Source organism: Ambystoma mexicanum, chromosome 8, assembly GCF_040938575.1.
Source record: "Ambystoma mexicanum isolate Mex_15411 chromosome 8, UKY_AmexF1_1, whole genome shotgun sequence".
NCBI lineage: Eukaryota > Metazoa > Chordata > Amphibia > Caudata > Ambystomatidae > Ambystoma > Ambystoma mexicanum.
The window spans coordinates 1573479407-1573500182 of NC_090929.1; the positions used below are offsets into that span (position 1 = coordinate 1573479407).

Here is a 20776-nt window from a genome sequence, read left to right on the forward strand (position 1 = left end):
CATGGGGTCTGACATGGATTCACATGCTCATGAATATTCCCCGTCGTCAGGCTGGGAATCCTCGGTAAAGAAAAAATCAGAATCAGTTTCGTTTCTGATCTGTCTTTCGTAGTAGTAACCAATCACTGATCTCTGCGTCATACTGACCACAGCCAATGACTGCCATCTCCCTAAGCCCCGCCTCTGGCAGCCATCTTCAGATTTTTACTGCATGGTCAAGTGTTGGGAGTCCTCGTGCTTAGCTCTCGAGCTTTTACTGCGTGTTTCACGCTTTTTCAGGTGAATGTTCACATTTTTTCGGTTAATCGAGCCCCAAGCTCCACCGTTTCAACGGGTACCCGTTGCGGGATTTTCCTACGCCCCTCAAGGGTGAAAATTTCGTCGAATCAACCTCTTGGAGGATTCCAGAAGATTTGCGGCCTACTTCGAGATGGCCCAGGACGCGAGTGTGTCACCCGGACCCAAGCTGTTTCGCAGCTGCCCTGGATGCGGGCTGCAGAATGTGTTTAAGGAGGACAAACATTCGCGATGCCTCTACTGTCTTCATGGGGACAAGACTCATGTAGAGAAGGACTGCCAGTTCTGCAAGAACTTGTCAGAGCGGACCATGAGGGACCGTCGATCTCGTCTCGCCAGCTGGTTGGAGAAGGGCTCAATGGGTGAGAAGAAGAAAGGGTCCGAGCGGGCTTCTAAGTCCTGTGCGGGCGACCCGGCGACGGGGCCCAACACCAGGCCAAGCGCCACGAGTCCGCTGGCTCCGGGAGCGCCGAAAGGTCGGGCTCTTCGGTCGCCAGGCAGGGCGCACCTTCCTCGGCACCGTCAACCACGAGCCAGAGCTCCGGTTCGGGGAAGAGGAAGTCCGAGACCCCGGGTAAGCTTCGGGAGAAGCCCCGTCCGATCTCGGGAGAGGGGGAGCGAGGCGTCGCCCCTCCCCCTAAGGAGAAGGCCCAGGACGCACCTAAGGTGGTGAAGGCCCCTACCCAGCAGGCAAAGGCCTCTATCGAGGCGATCGCGGCGACTCTGGCCAAGCCGGCAGAGACCACGCCAGCGGAGACTGCCTCCGGGACTAGAGTTTCCCTGCCGCCAAGGAGGGAATCCTCTTTTCAGCCCATCGTCATGGCCACCATGATACAACAGGGGGGGGGCATGGTAGCCTCCTCGAGCTCGGAGTCCGCCTCGGAGGAGGAACTGACCGAGGTCACGAGGAATCTCGAAGTACAATTCGAGAAGGTTCGGTCCCACAAGGAAGATCCTCGGGAGATAACCGAGGAAGAAGACGATGGCGAGGAAGAGCAGCCTTCCCTTCGGCAACCTAGGCCTCAGGATAGCTCGGCGGCCATTTTGTCTGTGATCCAGTCCTTATGCTCTGAGATAAGGACGAGATTACCACGGCCCAGGCCGGAGGACCCGCAACCTGGCCCGTCGGGAAGTCCTCAGAACAAACGACAGAGGACCCAACCCTCTCCTCCGCTCGCCCCGTAAGGCCTGCAGTTCACTCCTCATCCTCCCACGAGTCGGGAGATGACGGTGCAGTGGGCTCGACGACGGGTTCTGACGACGGCGGAACAGGTCTCCCGTCGCACGGGCATCTCCACCCGACGAGATTGGCTCATTCCACGCCATGATCGCCAGGGCGTCCAAATTGTTCCAGCTCTGCCCGGAGGAGCAGAAAAAGGAAGGTTTCCTCTATCAGCGCCGGGAGGCCAGGAGGAAGACTGTCATCGCGGTTCCTCTAATCGATGACATCGGGGAGGAGGGCCTGTCGGTACTCAAGAACCCCTCCACGGCACCAGCCAAACGGGACCGGTATGAGAAGTACCGGGTCCCCGAGACCGCTCCCCTGTGCCTCCGGTCCCAGCCAATGCCAGACTCAGTCGTCTCGGCGGCGGCGAAGAAGAAAGTGGCGGGGTCAGGAGCCTCAACGTCGAATTCCCCTCCGGACGGCGAGGGAAAGAAGTTGGACGCCATGGGGCGACGGGTCATTTCGTAGGCGGCGGCGACGATCAAACCGGCCAACACCCTGGCGATCGTGGCCCGTTACGACAGGGAGCTCTGGTTTAAGCTGGCCCCCATATTGGACGACAAGAGGTCCGAGGCCCTGGAAATACTTCAAGAAGGCGAGGTGGCGTCGGACCACGCCATAATGGTGGCAACCGATATTGCCGATACCGGGTTCCGCCAGCTGGGCAACGGAGTTTGTCTACGACAACGGGGTTGGCTCCGGGCGACCGACTTCCGTCAGGACGTCCAGACCAGGGTGTTGGACATGCCGTTCGACGGCAGCAACTTGTTCGGGGAAGGCGGTGAACGAATCCCTCCAAGCCATAAAGACGGACACGGAGCCGGCCCGCGCCCTAGGAGCCCTTCAGCAACGACGGCCCTTTCGGCGCTCCGGAGGCAGACCGGGGGCCTCCAAGGGATCCAGCGGTGGCTCGTCCTACCGCTCAGCGGCATGCTCCTCGTCTCAGGAGGCCTACAGGGGTCGCGGCAAGCAGGGAGCCCCTCGCCGCCTTCAGCAAGGTGGCCAGGGCGGCAAGGCCACCACCTCCAAGCAGGACTGAACCGGCCTTGGCCTTGGGTCCCCACCGAAGCACCCCAGTGGGGGGCTGGCTGACGAAGTTCGTCGGCGTGTGGAAGTCCATCTCCACCGATCGTTGGGTGCTGGATACCCTGGCAAGGTGACACTCTATCGAATTCCTGAAGAAGTGCCCTCACATTCCACCTGTGGCCAGGAAGGAATATCACGTCCCGCAATTGCTGTTGGAAGTACGGGCGATGCTCAGGAAAGGCGCCATCAAGCCCATCCCGAAGAGGCTCCGGGGTGTACTCAAGGTACTTCCTCGTCAGGAAGAAGACGGGCGGCTGGCGGCCCATCCTGGACCTTCATCGTTTGAACAAATACATCAGGTCACAAAAGTTCAGGATGGTCACCCTCCAGCACGTGCTGGGACAGCTGGAGGAAGGCGACTTCCTATCGTCGCTGGACCTGGAGGATGCATACTTGCACGTTCCCATCCTCAGAAGTCACCGAAAGTTCCTCAGGTTCGTCGTCCAGGGACGCCACTACCAATTCAGAGCGCTGCCGTTCGGATTGAAGTCGGCCCCCAGGGTCTTTACCAAGTGGCTGGCACCTGTGGCGGTGCGTCTGCAGGGGATTCACGTCTACCCCTACCTGGACGACTGGCTCATCCGCTCAAGGACGAGGGAACTCGCCGTCGAATACACTGCGAGGACCGTCCAGCTACTCACAGACTTGGGATTCGCCATAAATTACCCAAAGTCCCACCTGGTGCCGTCGCAGGTGGCTCTGTTTCTGGGAGCGAAGCTCGATACAGTGAGGCGCCTGGCGGCACCGTCGGAAGAACGGACGAAGACCATTCTGGGCAAAGTGCAGCGCCTGCTAGCCACGGTCGTGGCCAGGGTGAGGTCCATCAAGTCCCTCCTGGGGATGATGTCCTCTTGCATCTACCTGGTGCGCCTTTGCAGACTACGGATGCGCCCTCTTCAAGAATTTCTCAACGCCCATTGGATGCAGGCGACGGGCACCTTCGAAGACAGGGTCCCCCTCAACGAGGTGTTCCGGCGGGCAATTCAGTGGTGGGGCGTTCGAGCGCACCTCACGGTGGGCAAGGACTTTCAGACGCCGGCGTACCAGGAGACGGTGACGACGGACGCTTCCCTGGAAGGTTGGGGCGCCCACACCGGAGATCTCCACGCAAGAGGCCTCTGGCTCCCGGAGGAGAAGCTCCTGCACATCAACATCCTGGAACTCTGAGCCGTGTTCTGGGCTCTCAAATCGTTCCTCCCGTCGCTCAAGGGCAAGGTGGTGCGGATCTTCACGGACAACACCACGACAATGTTTTACATACGGAAGCAGGGAGGTACCAGATCCCCAGCCCTATCCAAGGAGGCACAGGATCTGTGGCATTGGGCGGTCGCCCAGGGGATGTTCCTGGTTCCCTTCCACCTGGCAGGAGAAAGAAACACTATCGCCGACTCGCTCAGCAGGGAGCTGCGCGCGTCACGAGTGGGAGCTGCACCAGGATCAGGTGGATCAACTCTTCCGACGATGGGGCAAACCCCAAATCGACCTGTTCGCAACAGCGACAAACTCGAAGTGTCAGAGGTTCGCCAGCAGGTTTCCCCAGCCGAGAAGCATGGGCGATGCGTTCTCGTTCCCCTGGGACGGCCTATACCTGTATGCGTTCCCTCCATTGCCGTTGCTGCTTCGACTCATCAACCAGCTCAAGAGGTCCCGGTGCAGGATGATCCTCGTCGCACCGGCGTGGCCGAGGCAGATCTGGTTCCCGGATCTTCTGGACTTGTCAACGGCCCCATCCATCAAGCTGTCGGCGGACGCGGATCTCCTCTCCAGAGAAGGAGGCGCCATCTTCCACCACGACCCGGCGTCGCTGAACCTGCAGGCTTGGCTCCTGTAGCGCTAGAGTTTGGAGTTTGGAGGGTACGATATACCGGCCGACTGCAGAGAGGTTCTTGCAAAGGCCAGGGCGTCCTCGACTCTCAAATGCTACAGTCACAAGTGGAAGAGATTCTCTATCTGGTGCCGAGCACAGAAGATCAACCCCCTACGGATTACGGCCCCTCAGGTGCTGCCGTACCTGCTATCGCTGGCAAAGGCTGGGCTAGCCCATGCCTCCATTAAGATTCATCTGGCGGCGATCTCCAGATATACCAGAACCACAGGACGGACGTCCCTGTGGTCCCATCGACTGGTGAAAGAGTTTATGAAAGGACTGTTCTGGTCGTTCCCGCCGGTGAAGGCCCCGGCCCCGGCGTGGGAACTTAACGTGGTGCTGACTAGGCTCATGGGGCCCCCATTCGAGCCGATGCACTCCGCACCGATTAAGTTTGTGTCGTGGAAGACTGCATTCCTGGTGGCCATTACCTCCGCACGACGAGTGGGAGAGATCCAGGCCCTATCCTGCAAAGCACCGTACTTGACTTTCCATGCCTCGAGGGTGGTGCTTAGGACGCACCCCTCCTTTATGCCCAAGGTGCCGTCGGACTTCCATCTTAACAAGCCCCTGGTGTTACCTGTTTTCTTCACGTCTCCTTTGTCGCCGGCCGAGAGGACTTTGCACTCGCTGGATGTGGCTAGAGCGCTGAAGTTCTACGTGGACCGCCCGAAGAGTTTTCGGAGGACATCACAGCTGTTTGTGAACTTTGGACCTGTGAATCAAGGGAAGGCTCTCTCGAAGTCTTCTATTTCCAGATGGCTCTCCGGCTGCATCATGCACTGCCACCGGTTGGCTTACCGACCGCTGCCAGGCCGTCCGAGAGCCCATTCGACCAGAGCGATCGCTGCTACTACGGCGTTCCTATCTAGTGTGCCCCTGCTGGACATCTGCAGGGCTGCTACGTGGAGGTCGACACACACCTTCACGAGATTCTACTGCGTCGGTTGGGATTCCAGGGAGGAGTCCAGGGTCGGCCAAGCAGTGCTGCGCAACCTGTTCGCTTAAGGTGAGCCTGGTGAGGAGGTAAGATACGCTTAATGTTGAGTTGTTGTATTGCTTAATGTTGAGCTTGTTGCCACCTCCCGTGGTTGTGCATGTGTGTACTGCTATGTATTATATTCATGAGCATGTGAATCCATGCCAGACCCCATTCTGGAGAAGGAACAAGTTACTTACCTGTAACTGTTGTTCTCCAGCATGGGTCTGGCATGGATTCACATGCGAACCCTCCCGCCTACCCCTCTGCGGCTCTTCACTTGGTCATACTGCCACTTCACGTGCTACCAAATCTGAAGATGGCTGCCAGAGGCGGGGCTTAGGGAGATGGCAGTCATTGGCTGTGGTCAGTATGACGCAGAGATCAGTGATTGGTTACTACTATGAAAGACAGATCAGAAACGAAACTGATACCGATTTTTTCTTTACCGAGGATTCCCAGCCTGACGACGGGGAATATTCATGAGCATGTGAATCCATGCCAGACCCATGCTGGAGAACAACAGTTACAGGGAAGTAACTTGTTCCTAACTGGGACTGGGTTGGACACTGGGTTTATGACTGGTGTACCTGCGAACCCTACGGAAACAGTCTTGGTGAACACTTTTGCGCTCCTGTATCTACAAGGAAGCTCCTGTATCTACAAGGAAGCAGTGCTCCTCATTCCCGTGACTCATTTCTACGTAGGGTCCTCTCTGATTCATGGGAATAGACACTTGTTCCGACCCCTGTCCTGGGCTGTCCTATTGGGGAAATAACACATCGTCCGATGTGTAATCATTACTATTACTGTAATACGTAGTTGGCTGTGTATCGAAAATGTTCCCACTCTTCCCTCTATTTCCCCCCACTCTGGTTTCCATACTGTTGGTTTTGCTGACCCTGACTCTGGTTAGGAGCACTTTGGTTTTGGGCTTGGTTTTGGGCTTGGTTTTGATTACCTCCATTATTTTGGTGCTGTTGCATACTATTCCTATTTGGTCCATTCCCTCCTTGGTGCCCTCTGTGCTGTCTTCTCTGACCAGACCCATTTCTATTCTGCAGATGTGGACATTGCGCTCGCCAGTGTCCTTCCTCCTTACAGTACGCACACTGATTTGGTCCCAATGGCCCCCAATGCATATTCGAATTACTCCTTCCTTGTGCATTCCCCCTCCCTCTATTATGTCCTGCTACTTGCTGTAGTAGCACCTGTGTTTTCAGTATGCATGCTTTCAAGTCTTCCCCCACCTGTTTTAACAATAATTCGTCCACCATCGCCTTCTGCCCCGGGGATGGTAACTGCTGCCCTCCATTATGTGACCCCTGCATTCCCTTCCTATCTCTCCCAATATCCTTACCCCTGTACCCAGGTGCAGTAAAGATTTCAGCATAATCATTATCTAATTCATTTTTAAGTTCAAAAAGTCAATATACATGTTCTCTCACTTCTTCATCCGTCTCTCTACAGCATGCTAATGCATTCAAATCTAACAATCACTGCAGTGGTAATTTCCAACACTACCTGTCTTTCGTTGCTTTTTCGGAAGTCATATATCGAAGCCAATGTTGTCGTCCCATCATTCCTTTCTATGTACATTTCTGCCTGTTGCTGTAATTCCACCTTCCTTTCTTTGCTGATAGCACTGCGAGTTACCCTCGTGCATCTACTTTGTTCTGTCCCGCCTCTCGGCCCCGTCGTTTCTATTTCACCCCCGGGAGGGACGGACGGTACCGAGTCTGTATCTAAGGCGGGAGGTGCGGATGGGACAACAGAAGAGGGGAGTGTCTGCTTTGGGCCTGGTTGGCTAATAGGAAGTGTTACGTGCGCGGTCTGTGGCTGTGGGAGGGCTTGAGCTACAGGAGGGAGAGTTCGAGTTCCAGGCGGGGTTTGGGCAATAGTTACTGACGTGTTTGGCCTCGCTTCTGATCTTGGGCCTTGTTTTGTATGGATCAATATGTTTTCTATCAATTCATCTGCTATGTGCAATTCTCGTTGTGGGTATATTGTTTCAATATTCAACTGGTCACGTCTACCTGACCTCCTTAAACTCTCAGTCCAATCCTCCTCCTCTTTTTCCTCCGCTACTTCACCTTTCGATTTATGCCTGCACGCATGCTTCGCTCTACTTCTAAGTCGGAGCATTGCTTCCCTTCTCCAGCCCTTAACAATATCCAATGCTGCAGGACGCGCTTTCTTTCTTATCAACACCCTTTCCAGGTTATCTATTCTCGCTATCTCAAAACTACCATTAATCGGCCACTGATGGTGGTGTTGCTTTCTGGTTTGCCTATGCCAAGTCTCACAGAATATTATTGCACCCACTCCATACTTCACATACATGTCATATGCCGGCGTTCCCCCAGGTGGTGCAATGTGGCCATCTTCCAAAGATTGTCTACCACAGCGGAAAAACCACCCTAGGGTGAACAATACCCCAGGCATGTTTCAACCTTCCCCTTGGTTAATCAACCTTACCCAGGGCGTTTGATTTTGCAAAGTCAACTCTCAACCAATATCAGGATTACTTTGAATCGGGGAATGGCTCACCTGATAAATCAATTTGTCCTTCAGGACACAAGTCGTCTGTATACTGACGCAACCAATGACGTTGTGTCTGCGTTTCTTGGCTTCCGCCTCGTTTCGGGACCCTCGCCTCCTTGTTCTCTAGCCGGGTACGTCGATCAGGGATCAGATGTGTGCAGTTCTGCAAAGGAATCTCTCATCTCTTCTACAGGGCGATGGAACAAGTGGGGGAGGGTCCCTATTCGGGCGCTGTTAGGCAGAAACCTGTGCAGTTCCCTTAGGGAACACTGCAAAAGATTTAAGACTACAGGTGTTGGCAGTAAACCCACTTGGTAGCAGTCCGCACCACCCAGATTTACCTGGTAGCTGTGGCTGAGCAGTCAGACTTCCCTCAAGAAGAGTTAGGCAGTATACAAAGTATACACAATAGGCACTCGGATACAACAATACAAGCAAACACTGACCAGAGCTTTGGTAACAAAGTATATAATTATTTATTTAAAAACACAGTTTGAAACACTCCAGCACTCTTATTGTAAAATATTCTAAACACAGTTACTATCGTAATATACACACCCCTTTTTCCTTATCAGATAAGTCACAGTAAAACACCACTTATTTTCATACAGAGGTGAGCGCTTAACTAGATTGCACTCCAATAGGTTTGTGAGAAAGGGAGGGAAAAAGGCAGAATATGGGGACACCACTCTAAGATTCAGGAACACTATAAGCAAGGCAGAAGAGCAAAAGTCACTAGTGAACCAAAGTCCAAAGGCTGGGCCCACTCTTAGAGAGAGCAGAGCACAAATGCGCCCAAGATCACACAGTTACACTAGGCGTAGAAAGTCTTGCAGAGGGTTCAAAAAGAGTTTAGAGAGGCTTAGGAAAGTGTAGCCAGGGCGTCCCAGGCTAACCCAGGTTCGAAAGCTGGGGGCTAAATCTACCCCTTACAGTCGGTAGCAAGGGAAGCCAGGCGGGACACGGTACCTTAAGTGGGAAGGATCCTCCAGCGGTGGCAGTTGTTTCTGGTAGTGGGTGCAAGTTGCGTCGTCGTCCAGGGGAAGAGAAGGTCTCGACTTGGAGGAAAGATGAAGGTCTTGCACTACCAGGGCAGAAACCAGCCGCAGAGTTTTCCGGTTAAAGGTCGTACCTTTGTTTTGCGGTCGTGGTAAAACGTGGTATCCCGGTTGCCGGGGTGCTTGGCACGGGCAAGGCGGCCACGAGGTACGTCGGAAAGGCGAAAAGACGGTGAAACTGGTTATCCCCACCAGTCAAAGGAAGAAGACTCTCCGGCGGGAGATCTCCTCTGTCGTTGGGAAAAGTGGTGAGGCAGTCCAGCAGGGCTCCACCGGTGGTGGTGTTGTGGCAGGTCGGCTCAGCTTCTCCCTCGTCAGATTCTTAGGTCCTGTGGCGACTTCTGAAGTTCCAGTCCCCAAAGCCCTACTTTTATGCAGCAAACCCCCATTCACTCAGCCTAGCTGTCACTCAAACATGCTAAGTGGTGAGCCGGCCGGCTCACCACTTGGGCCAATCAGGACGGAGTGCGACTTGAGTTGCCTAGGCAACTCAGTCCAGGGTGCCTTAATTCCCCTCCACCCCTCCTAAGTACCCCAGACAGAGTGGCACCACTTTGGAGGGCTTCTGTGGAGAAGCCCGCCAAAAAGTGGAACAAAGGGCTCGGCTTGGGTTGGAGTCACAGAAGAGAACACAAACGCCATTTTAGAATCAAGTTTTGGCAAAAAATACCAACCGGAGAATTAATATTAATTAAATAAACCGGCGGTATGTTCGAGGCTACCGTAAATATTTAAATAAAGATAGTAGCCTAAAACAATGGGAAATCCCATAGGAGAATATTCGCGGTTGATTATAAAAAGTAGTATCCACTGCCACCAGCCAAAACTCGATCAGGGGGGGCGGAGACGTGCTCCCTCGACTACAGACCCTGGGGCAATTGAATTGCCCCAGCCAGTACATCCACAATATGATGGTTTGTACTGGTTCTGTTCAGAATTTAAGACTAGTAAAGTCAATGGTGACTTTACATGCCCTGGGAGACAGTAGTCAGTCCCAGGGTATGGAGTCTATACGGGAGGGTCACTATGACACCCCTGTGTCACTGCACTGAGGGTGCTGTGTAACACACATCACAAAACACATGAAGCCCTATGGGGTAAAAGACCCCATAGCCCATTAAACACATGTAGATCCAAAGAAAGACACTCAAATCATGTCCAAGAGTGAGGGTAAAAGAGTCTCACTCTTGGTAGGAGAAATAAAATAAACCCCAAAAATCCAGCAAAGCTGCTGGGGGACTCACTAGGTTAGGAAATTCAGCCTACAGAGAATTCTCCCTAACAGGCGCCATCTTGAAAGGGCCCCCTAGGGGTCCCTCACATCTATGGAAACAAGGCAAGTCACCACACACGATAGATACGCCAGGCACGAGGTTGTATTCCCAAAGCTAGGGTTTATTGCAAAGCAAATAGTCTCAGTTGGCCAACTTGGTCTCACGCCCCGTGACGTGTTTCTCTAGACCTCGAGGGACGCGAGAGAGTGAATTACGTACATCAGTTACCTATATAAAAAATGCATATCATACAATCAGCTATGACATGTTTAACACCCCCCTTTATTCGGTTTCTTTGAACTTGGTCTGATGATGGACACTTTCGACAATTATGACACTTATGACACCTTCAAATATCTATTCTAATAATATGCAATTTTGCAAGTGCGGAGGCATCTATTAGTTGTTGAACAGAACACAGTGCTTCTGTTCTTGGAATTGAGCTACATACGGGGGAAGAGTCACATTCCAGGCCTTGCTATCTATGAGGTGCTATTCGTGTCCTGGGAGCCGATACGCTCTACAGTGCTCGGTAAAGGGGGGCCGTAAGAAGAGCATAATTCAAGCCTTTAGCTGCTTTATTCTAACATATTTTACCATGTAACAAGACTGGCTGGCAGCTGTGAAATGATTAAATGCCCTGCGGCTCTGCTTCAAGGCTACATTCGGGAGGGAGCGGGGCATTCCTTCCCGGCGCTGCCTACGTTGTGTTTCAACAAACTCTTATTATATTAGCCTCGCGGCCCTGCAGCCTTGTCCTTTCACATTCAGACAACAATATTAACAGTCGAGCAGTGTAAGCAGAAAATGTGCTGTGAAGCAATAAAAACAGAAAGCTATGAGCAATTGTTAGAACACAAAATGGCGATCCTTGTTACATCAAAATGGCCGTTCATTGGTAAACTCGGAAACCTGTACTTCTATCATATCATGCATGAGACGGTTGGCCCACGGCCACCAAAATATGTTTGCCGTCAATCATGAGAGGTATCCATTTTTCTAGACTGACAACCTGACGACGGAAAAACTGAAGGCGCTAGCCAAGACATGGTGAGGGACCCTGATCGGATCCTCCTACTCCTCTTATGCAAGAGGGGTCCTGATTTGGATCCACCCAAACATCCCATTCAGAGTGGTGAGCACCAAGACGGACGACGAGTGCAGGATGGCACTTGTGCAAGGTACCATGGAAGGGAAGGAACTATGCCTGGTTAGTACTTATGATCCTAATCATGATGCCACCGCTTTCTTCCACTCCCTGTTTTCGCGACTGAGCCCTTATGTAGATTGCACTATGATTTGGGGGGGGGGGGGCGAGACCATAATTGCACCCTAGATCCCCCTCAAAGACAGGTCTGATACCAAAACTCCTGCCCATCTCCCCCAGCCAAAATATTGTCTAAGTTAATAAGCCAGCTGTCACTATGTTATCTGTGGAGGGAACAGAGCCCTGAGCGGAGAGAATTTTCCTTCTCCCCGCCACACAACCTCCACACTAGGCTGGACTATATTCTAGTCAGTCTGGGGCAGCAAGCCACGTTTAGCGACGCACCGTATTTGCCAAGGGTGTTGTCAGACCATTCCCCCATGTTGGCCACCTGGGAGGTATACCCGCCCAGACCCCCAGTTCCCACGTGGAGACTTGGGGCCGAAGCCCTGCTCGATGCAGCCTTTTGCAAACACATAAAAGACAGTACTGATGAATACTGGAAAAACAACCTGGACAGTGTTGAATGCGGCGGTACCGTGTGGGCGGCATATAAGGTAGTCATGAAGGGAGAGATGATAGCCGCGGTGGGGGGCGCCCAGAGGTCCATCACTAATTCCCTGTGGGCGTGGAAAGGGAGTTGGGGGAGTTGGAGAGTAGGACAGATTCGACTCCAGAACATCTACAGGAAATTACCAAACTGGGACAAACCTGCCTGTCACACTAGGAAACCTTGGGGAAAACTAAGTTATGCTAAGCACACTGAAAGAACGCACATGCTGGGAGATAAACCCAGTAAACTCTTAGCTTGGCTTTACAAGAGGGAAACCCCCTAGGACTCCCATTTGCCACATACTCAGACCTGATGGCACCACAGCACACACCCAGGCAGAGATTAACTCGGTCTTTTCCGAGTTGTATAGTGACCTATACTCCAAGACCCTGCCCCCCACTCACACCGAGATAGAGGACGTCCTGGATAACATAGAGCTACCCAAAATAGATTCACAAATGGCTGAAGCCCTAGACAAACCAATCACCCCCGACGAGGTGAAAGCAATAATTAGATCCTTACCATCTGGGAAAGCGCCGGGCCTGATGGCCTACCCGGGGAGTTCTATATCATATGAGGAGACCCCTGCCCCACTGCTAGCACAGGTATATAACGAGGCTTACAAACACGGTATCCTCCCTGACTCCATGAGGGAAGCCATAATAATCCCCTTCCTGGAGCCTGGAAAAGATGGGACGGACTGTGGGTCATATAGACCACTATCTATGTTAAATGTAGATAACAAAATACTGACTGCACTCCTTGCTAATAGATTACGTAGAGCAATCCCCCTGTTGATTCACCAGGACCAAACTGGCTACGTGCCAGGGCGCTCTATCACCAAAAACCTGCGCAGGTTACACCACATAATATACAGCACCGAGCGAGGGCCTCAGAAATATGCTAGACGCCACCAAGGCCTTCGATTCGGTGAGATGGGAATGGTTATATGCCACCATGGTTAGGATGGGGATCGGACCCGCCTTCCTTAAGTGGACCCAATTGGTCTACACCAATCCCACTGCCAGAGTGCGCACCAATAAGACATACTCTGAGAAATGGCCCCTCTACAGAGGCACCCGGCAGGGTTGCCCACTGTCCCCTACGCTATATATTATTGCCGTGGAGCCTGTAGCTGCATATCTCCGGCAGGAGTACGGAGACGGAGGCATTGAACTTGACGGGGAGACACACCTCGTCTCTATGTACACAGACGACATGCTGCTGTACCTGCACAACCCGGAGCACCTCCTGCCCTACATTTTAGAGACTTTAGATGGTTTCCACAAACACACGGGCATTCAGATCAACAAAGACAAGTCTTGTCTCTATCCCCTTGCCGCATTGTATAGAGAGGAACACAGATCCCTGCCTCCTAGACCTTCAATGGCAGGTGACATCCTTAAGATACTTGGATGTTACCATACAGCGTAACCCTAGCACCGAACAGATTCTGAACACGTTTAGGGCCAAAGATGCCCTTGCAAAGTCCACGGATTTTTGGGGTAAACTCCCACTCAGTCGCGGGGCGGGCCGGTCTCCTCAAAATGGTGGCACTCCCCCGTTTACTGCATTGCTTCTCCAACGTCCCCTTCAACATCCCTCGCTCCTTTTTCAGAGACATGAATAAACTCTGTAGGGGATTCCTTTGGCAGGGAGGTAGGCACAGGGTGGCGCTGGACCTTCTCCATAGACCCTATGAGAAGGGGGGATTGAAGGTCCCAAATTTCAAACTTTACTACTTGGCTAGCCAATTAAGGCATGTGACGCAATGGATGGCAGATGAAACCACCTCAGACACCCGACTTCTCCAACCAGCTCTGCCTCGACTGGTACTCCGAGACTTACTATGGGTTGACAAGGGGGCTCTGAGACATTACCCATACCTGGTTAGACTTGGATCCCAGCTCTGGAAGCGGGCCTGTAAATCAGTGGGGGCGACGGACCTGTATTCCCCGCAGATCCCCATTGCAGCAGTCATGGCTAAACTCTCATGGGGACACAAGGAAACACGCACCCAGTGGGAACCCTATGGGGTGGCAGTATTAGGAGACCTCACTTACGAACAGGATCTCATGACATTCACTGACCTCAGCGAGGTCACAGGCCAGTTTTTGCTCCATGGAGCAGTGACACAGGCCATGAAGGACAGATGGCCGGAGGCCACCGACCAAGTCATGGAGAACGATATCATTGAGTCGATGCTGGACACTGCTGAGGGGGGCCATGCAACCTCCAGACTATACGAAGCCCTACTGCAGGCCGCAACCAGGAATGAACTTAAATGCAAAGAGAGGTGGGAGAGGGAATTGGGCCTTGACTTCGAGGACAAAGCATGGGAGAGAATAACTCACTACCATAAAAAATCTCTAGAAATGCCCGTCTCCAACTCATCCAACTGTACATTACCAACAGGGCCTACCTTACACCTGATGCCATATCGAGGTTCAAAGGAGCCACAACCCAGACATGCCCCAAATGCAATGAGCCGAGGGTGGGAATGACCCACATGTTCTGGGGTTGCCTGACGGTCCAGAGGTTCGCGGAGATTGAAGTGGAAATTCACGAACCAGCAGCCTGTATTTTGGGAAGTTACAAGCAAAACAGTACGAATAAGCCCCTAAATAAACTCAAAGACTTGATATACATCACAGCGAAAAGACGCATAGCCATGGGATGGAAAAGCGCCGGAGGCCTTAGAGAGGCCCTTTGATGGGGTGACCTCAAAAGATGGATAGCCGCTGAGAGCGCAGCCTGGGAGACAGCGATTCAGGTACAGAGGCTGGACTCCAGTGATGAACTACTCCGTTGGGTGGCGTTAACAGTGCCATTGCTCCACCCAGCGGCTCAAGACAGCACCTCGGTCAGTACGGACAGTCCCAGCTCCCGACACGAGGTCCAGAAGAATAAGGTGGATGTACCTGAGGTCTCGGAGGGAGGGAGGGGGGTGGGGCGGGAGAGTTGGGAATGTTATATTATGTTTCTTGGATTATGCATATTGCATTGACTAATCAATGATCCTTTGTTTGTTGCATTGAAAATCCAATAGAGATTTTTTTTTAAAAATAAAAAAAACATATTTGGAACTCTTTAGAAGGGTGTTTCTGGCGCTATGTTCTCCACCTACCACAATGTGTTACAATGATATCTTTACGAGACAAATTGTCACTCAACTCCTTGTATAGCCATGTGATCTGGAAATCAATCACATTAATGTGAAAAATGTCTGCCGAAAATCCAATGCCTGCTTATCGAATATTCAACAAAATCTATTCTGTCAATAATGTTACCTTATTAGACATGTGGCGTCTCAGAGTAAAAGCCTGGGTCGATGCCGCGGGAATCTCCGAGTTCTATCTTTTCACTAGATCACAACACGCAAAAAAGAAATTTGAATCTTGGGCTTGGATCACCAACATCGACAAACGGGGAAAAACTATCCTCCACAAACTGGCTAGGCATTGGTCAAAAAAAGTTACATTTCCAGTCGCATTATTTAATGCATTCTCCATCTCGCTATTACCGTGAGCAATTCCTCAGGTTTCGACTGAACATTCTGAAATCTAAGGAAATTCTCTGGCAAAGAAAAGATAAACTGGCAAAAGACCATCTATGCCGCTTCTGTTCCCTGGCAGTCGAATCGCTGAAACACTTAGTCATTGAGTGTGAGAAAACAAGTGCCTTGCGTTCTGTACTCGTGAGTCAATTTGCTCCTCTAGATAATGACATGTTCGCCTGGTGGCTTAAGATTTCATCTGGTGCAAAAGTTAAACATGTTTGTGCAATTGTGAACTATCTAGATGCACTACTGAAATCCCCACTTTGAGCAGTGATCTCAACCCTCTATTCTGTGTTTTGGGGGAAATGAACTGGGATAGAATTGACTCTTCACATGTTATGTACAAGCTGGCTAATGTGTTTTTATCTTTGCTTTTGTTCACTTACTTTCCTTTTCTGACGTGAAGAGCTTTCCGCTCTGTAAGAACCTTTTGAGTTATGTTTGTGGAATTGAAACAAAGTTTTTTACGTATGTTAAAACTGTAGATTTTTCAATAAAAAAAAAGTAGACTCTGAGGCTTGTTCATTAACTGTTGGTTCTGTACTGTCTGCTGTGTCAGTGTTGCTACCTATGAAGGGTTCCGAGATATTGGCCCAGTTCTGTCTCATCTTGCTGAGTGGGTTGATTAGGTTTCAGTCACATCTCCCAAAAACTCAGGGCCTGCTAGTTTTAGATCACTGCATCCTTTCAGAAACCTAACTCTTTGGTACAGGCAGCTTCCAAGGTTTTCAATTTACCAGTTGTAATGGCTGTCTTTCCAGCCTGTGATTCAGATCAGATTCAGAGGGAGAGAAAAGGCAAAGCATTAACAAAGTTTAAAACCAGATGCTAAAATCACGATGAAAGGCTAAATAAATGACTCTCCTTTTAAATCTAAAAGGTAAGTTGCCCCCCATTTCAAAATTCTTGTTCTGTGTACAATAATGAAGCTCTGTGCGCTGTTCATAAAGTGCAAAGCGAAGGTGTATAGCTGTGGAGGCATTAACTCGCCACAATCCCGAAAATATCTGGACTTATTTCTAACATAAGCCAGGTGGCGCCAGGCTGCTCTACAGCAGAACTATTCACAGGTCCTTGGCCAAATCATTCCTTCAAATAGGGGCTTAAAGACAACCTCAGGATTACCAAAATATCCACTCCATTCAGTGCCAGTTGCAGACAAAGGCAACAACCCTCATTTATAATCCACTATGCATTCCGACACATCACACGACAGGAGCCAGGATAACCTAATTTGCTAACTATTGTGAAGAGATTACAAAAGACCCCAAACTTGGTTGTCAGATTGCAGTGGTTACTGCTAATAATGTGTCTAACCTTTGCACTTTCCACCAAGGCAATGACTCATCAATCTGCATCTACCTTTGCTTCTAGTGGTTAAAGCCCTTTCACAAATAGAAATCTTAGAGGTCCATAAAAGGGAAACAAATACTAATGTATTACACTTCTGTCTCGTTTGGGAATAAATATTTGGACCGATCCTAGGCACTTAAGTTTGTAAAATCAAATCTTTTTGGGATGTTGACACTTGAATAAGCACTGTTTAAGCTAGTTGAGAGGTTGCGTGGCCACCATCAATCTGATCGATTCTTATTTTCATGTGTCCAAAGCAATTTTATTTCAAGTGAATGTTGTTCATGATCAGCTCATATACCTCCTGCTTGGGATAATGGCAGCACATCTATTCACTGATGCAGTACATGTTTGTGTTTAGACTAGTGACTGGCAAAGGGGACCACACCCAATCAATGTATTCCACATACATAAAGAACACTCCAACTTCTACATTACTTGGGATGTACAGAGAACATCCAAAAATCTCACGTGGTCCCAAGCAGTGTAAATTCTAGAAGCAGCAATCTACTCCAAGCAGGAACTGTTCTTTTTCACACAGAAGATGCTAGTTTTCCTGGATACTGTTCCTTTTATCGGATGGCATTGTCGAACAGTAGATAATCATGTTTAGTATTATGGAATCTTGTATTCATCTGGTGCCAAATGCTAGACTTCTGTACACAAGACCTTTTCAGGAATGGCTTGGTACAAAATGGTCATAGTCCTAGGGGGACTGGGAAGATGACGCATCTTGGGAGTCCAGAAAACCTACCATTTTTAAACTCCACTCTCAAGTTAATATAACTGGTGCATACCTACATGGTGGAGTTCAGGGCCTTTCAGCACTCACTCCACATCAATTTGTTGGAGATTAAAAAGCACAGGGCACCAACACTATTTTTGTAAACGTGCATAGTCGAAAAACATGGCATTATTTCAACTAAACAACAATATACATTTCGATAAATCGGGACACACGTTCTCTACACACTTATCTAAGGCTGTACAACCAATATGATGATGGTGTTTAGTGATATGGGTTTCACCACTACTTTGTGCAGCAGGGTTACAAAAGCATATTGTGATCTTTTGGTCATGGAGATTTGTATGTTTTTACCTCCCCATAACATCAATTTTGTAGGTTATCCACAAATTGAAGTAGGCAATTGACTTACTAATTGCACCAACCTGAGAAACTAATATGGTATTTACATGTGATGCAAATATGAGTAACATCCCACATAAAGATGAGGCTACACCACACATTTCTAGCTCTGAGAATGGGGAGGAACACATGCCACAGACCGGATGATATGTGAATTGTACAACTTGGCTCATGTGGTGATAGAATTTGAATGTAGTTACTACCACGAAGGTGCATTGTAGATCCTGAGGAAGCGGAGGAGACCAAACCAAAAGGTTCTTTTCACAAAAATGTCAAGGATATTATTTGGTGTTGGTTTCATCCTGGCATTTCTCAGGAGATGATGCGGGATGTATTTGCTCGATCATGGACTGTCCCATAACAATCTGTGGGGAACATAGATTGGAAGAAACTTAGCGTTTACTGTGCATACATAATCATGGATTCTAAACTGTAACATGACTGTTGATGCCTAGCTTTGTTCGTCACACAAGTTCTATTACTCGGGACCAGCCAGACTGCATAGTATGTGGCTCAAAAATACTATTGCTGGGAAGTAACATTTATATCTCACTTAAGTTTCATTTGTTGGCCTTGGCAGTATGCAGAACATACCAACGCAAGATCACATAGCAGAAAGTGCAAGGTAGTAAAGGCTTTTATGAAGGGGTCAAGACGTAACATCCACAAGTGTCCAAGCAAACTCCAAATGTGACAATTTCTTCATACTCCTGCTTCCTCCTTTCGAGTCAGTGCACAAATAATCTTTGAAAAATGTAACTTTTAATGGTGCATCTTCGTGTCTGTTGCTTTCATTTGTTGATTGGGCGGCTCACAATTAGCCAATATATGTAATTTGGCATTGAATTTCTGTACATATTATCGCAAAGCATTTCTTAGACTGGTGCTGATTCAAAAGGGGGATAAGCAGTGTTCACGGACCAATATAATACTGCCCCCGCTCACCAACTTGCAGGCTGTCTCTGCCATATGGAATATTTCATTTGGCAAGTGGGGTCTGCTTGCTTGAAGCCTCTTGGCATATATTGTCCTTTCTTTTCTAGTATTTCTATTCTGTTCTGTGTACTCTGTCCTTGAAGGTAGCTATGTTCAGGATCCAAGAGTAATTAACCTGTTTTATTAGTCTTTGGCTCTTCCTCCTTCACAACTACCATTCTACACCCCTCGTGCATTTGCTAGTCACTCTTAGATAATGGTTTACCAGTTGGAGCTGTTGTTTGGCCTGTTGATGACTGTCTATATCGAGAGGGTTGTTGCCACCAGTGGGGTGATAATTGTATATTGATAACCACATTCATGCAGTAAAAAACACATTTTTCATTTGGTCTGGCCTGCAGCACACATCTGAAGCAGAAGAGATGAACGAAGAGTACTTCAATCACCATGAAGGTGATATTCAAGGAGTCTGTTCTTCTTGAAATCTGTTAATGATGTAATCCCCACCAGTCATGTTAGATGGCAGTTGCAAGCCTTTAGGACCCCTTCAGTGAAAAAATGACCCATCTTTACTTGTGTGCCCTGCACTTAAATGACTGTTTTGTGTATTGCAGTGTTTTTAATTCTTTTTAAATGCAAGCATGTTTTGAGTAGGGGCCGGGTTCAAATGCAATCAATCTTTATTTGGTGTATTTTTTTCTTTTCTCTTCTCTATCCAGGTACACTGGAGAACCTGGAAGAACTGTATTTGAATGACAACCCCAATCTGCACATCTTACCTTTTGAGTTGGCACTCTGCAGCAAACTTTCAATCATGAGTATTGAGAACTGCCCGCTCAGCCACCTACCACCACAGATTGTTGCGGGGGGGCCCTCCTTCATCATCCAGTTCTTGAAGATGCAGGGCCCCTATCGTGCCATGGTCTAAGGCGAAAAAGACATCCCTTCATACACCATACAGATTCTAATGTACATTACTGTTATGTCATACATATATACATATATTTGTTTATATTGTTATGTATGCATATACATCTATATAGTTTGAGACAAAAAAGGCAATTTGATTAAGGCTGCATTGTGTTTCTGCTATTGGAGGAATCATAGCCATTTAGATTTCTTTTTATTCTGTGAGAAAAGCTTGCCCACTTTCTTTGCTGAATTTGATGGATACTTTGTCTAACGAGTTATCATAAAATGCCAGTTCCCTCGAAAGAAAATGCCAACTCTCAACAGTAATTACATTTAAGGGACAATAGTAACTGTTACTGTTGACCATTTTTTTAAAATCAGAATGTGTGTAACCAAACTTTTAGCGGTCTTCTTTCACCCCCAATTCCTGTACATGAATGAGACCTTTATGTCCACGTTCCCCTACCTTTAATTTATTTTTTTTAGATTTAAACAATGGTGTTTTTTTTAAATATTGTTTACATTCGGAGTAAATCACTGGATTTTTTTTTAATGGGTTATGATTTGCTCTGTTTTAATCATTCATATCGAGTATTTGTTTCTGACTATTTTGAAATGCAACATGTTTTAAATATGTGCGCATGTGTTTTTAATGTACATATGTATAGCCACGCTCATGTGCGCCTTAAGGCTCAGACACTTCGTTTGCTGTACAAACTCCATGTTGCATCTAAAAAGATACATTTCTCGTGATCGGACTAGCAAGCAGCATGAATTGG

The 20776-nt window shown here is 49.2% G+C and overlaps 1 protein-coding gene across 1 annotated transcript in view; it reads left to right on the forward strand.

Annotated features, from left to right (window-relative positions):
* The window catches only part of SHOC2 (SHOC2 leucine rich repeat scaffold protein), a 1004889-nt gene extending 984334 nt beyond the window's left edge, over nucleotides 1-20555 (forward strand). Inside the window, exon 9 of the mRNA XM_069611778.1 lies at nucleotides 19805-20555. Within this exon, the coding sequence (XP_069467879.1) occupies nucleotides 19805-20013 (209 nt within the window). The 3' untranslated portion in view covers nucleotides 20014-20555. The remainder of the gene's footprint in view (nucleotides 1-19804) is intronic.
* The last annotated feature ends 221 nt before the right edge of the window (nucleotides 20556-20776 follow it).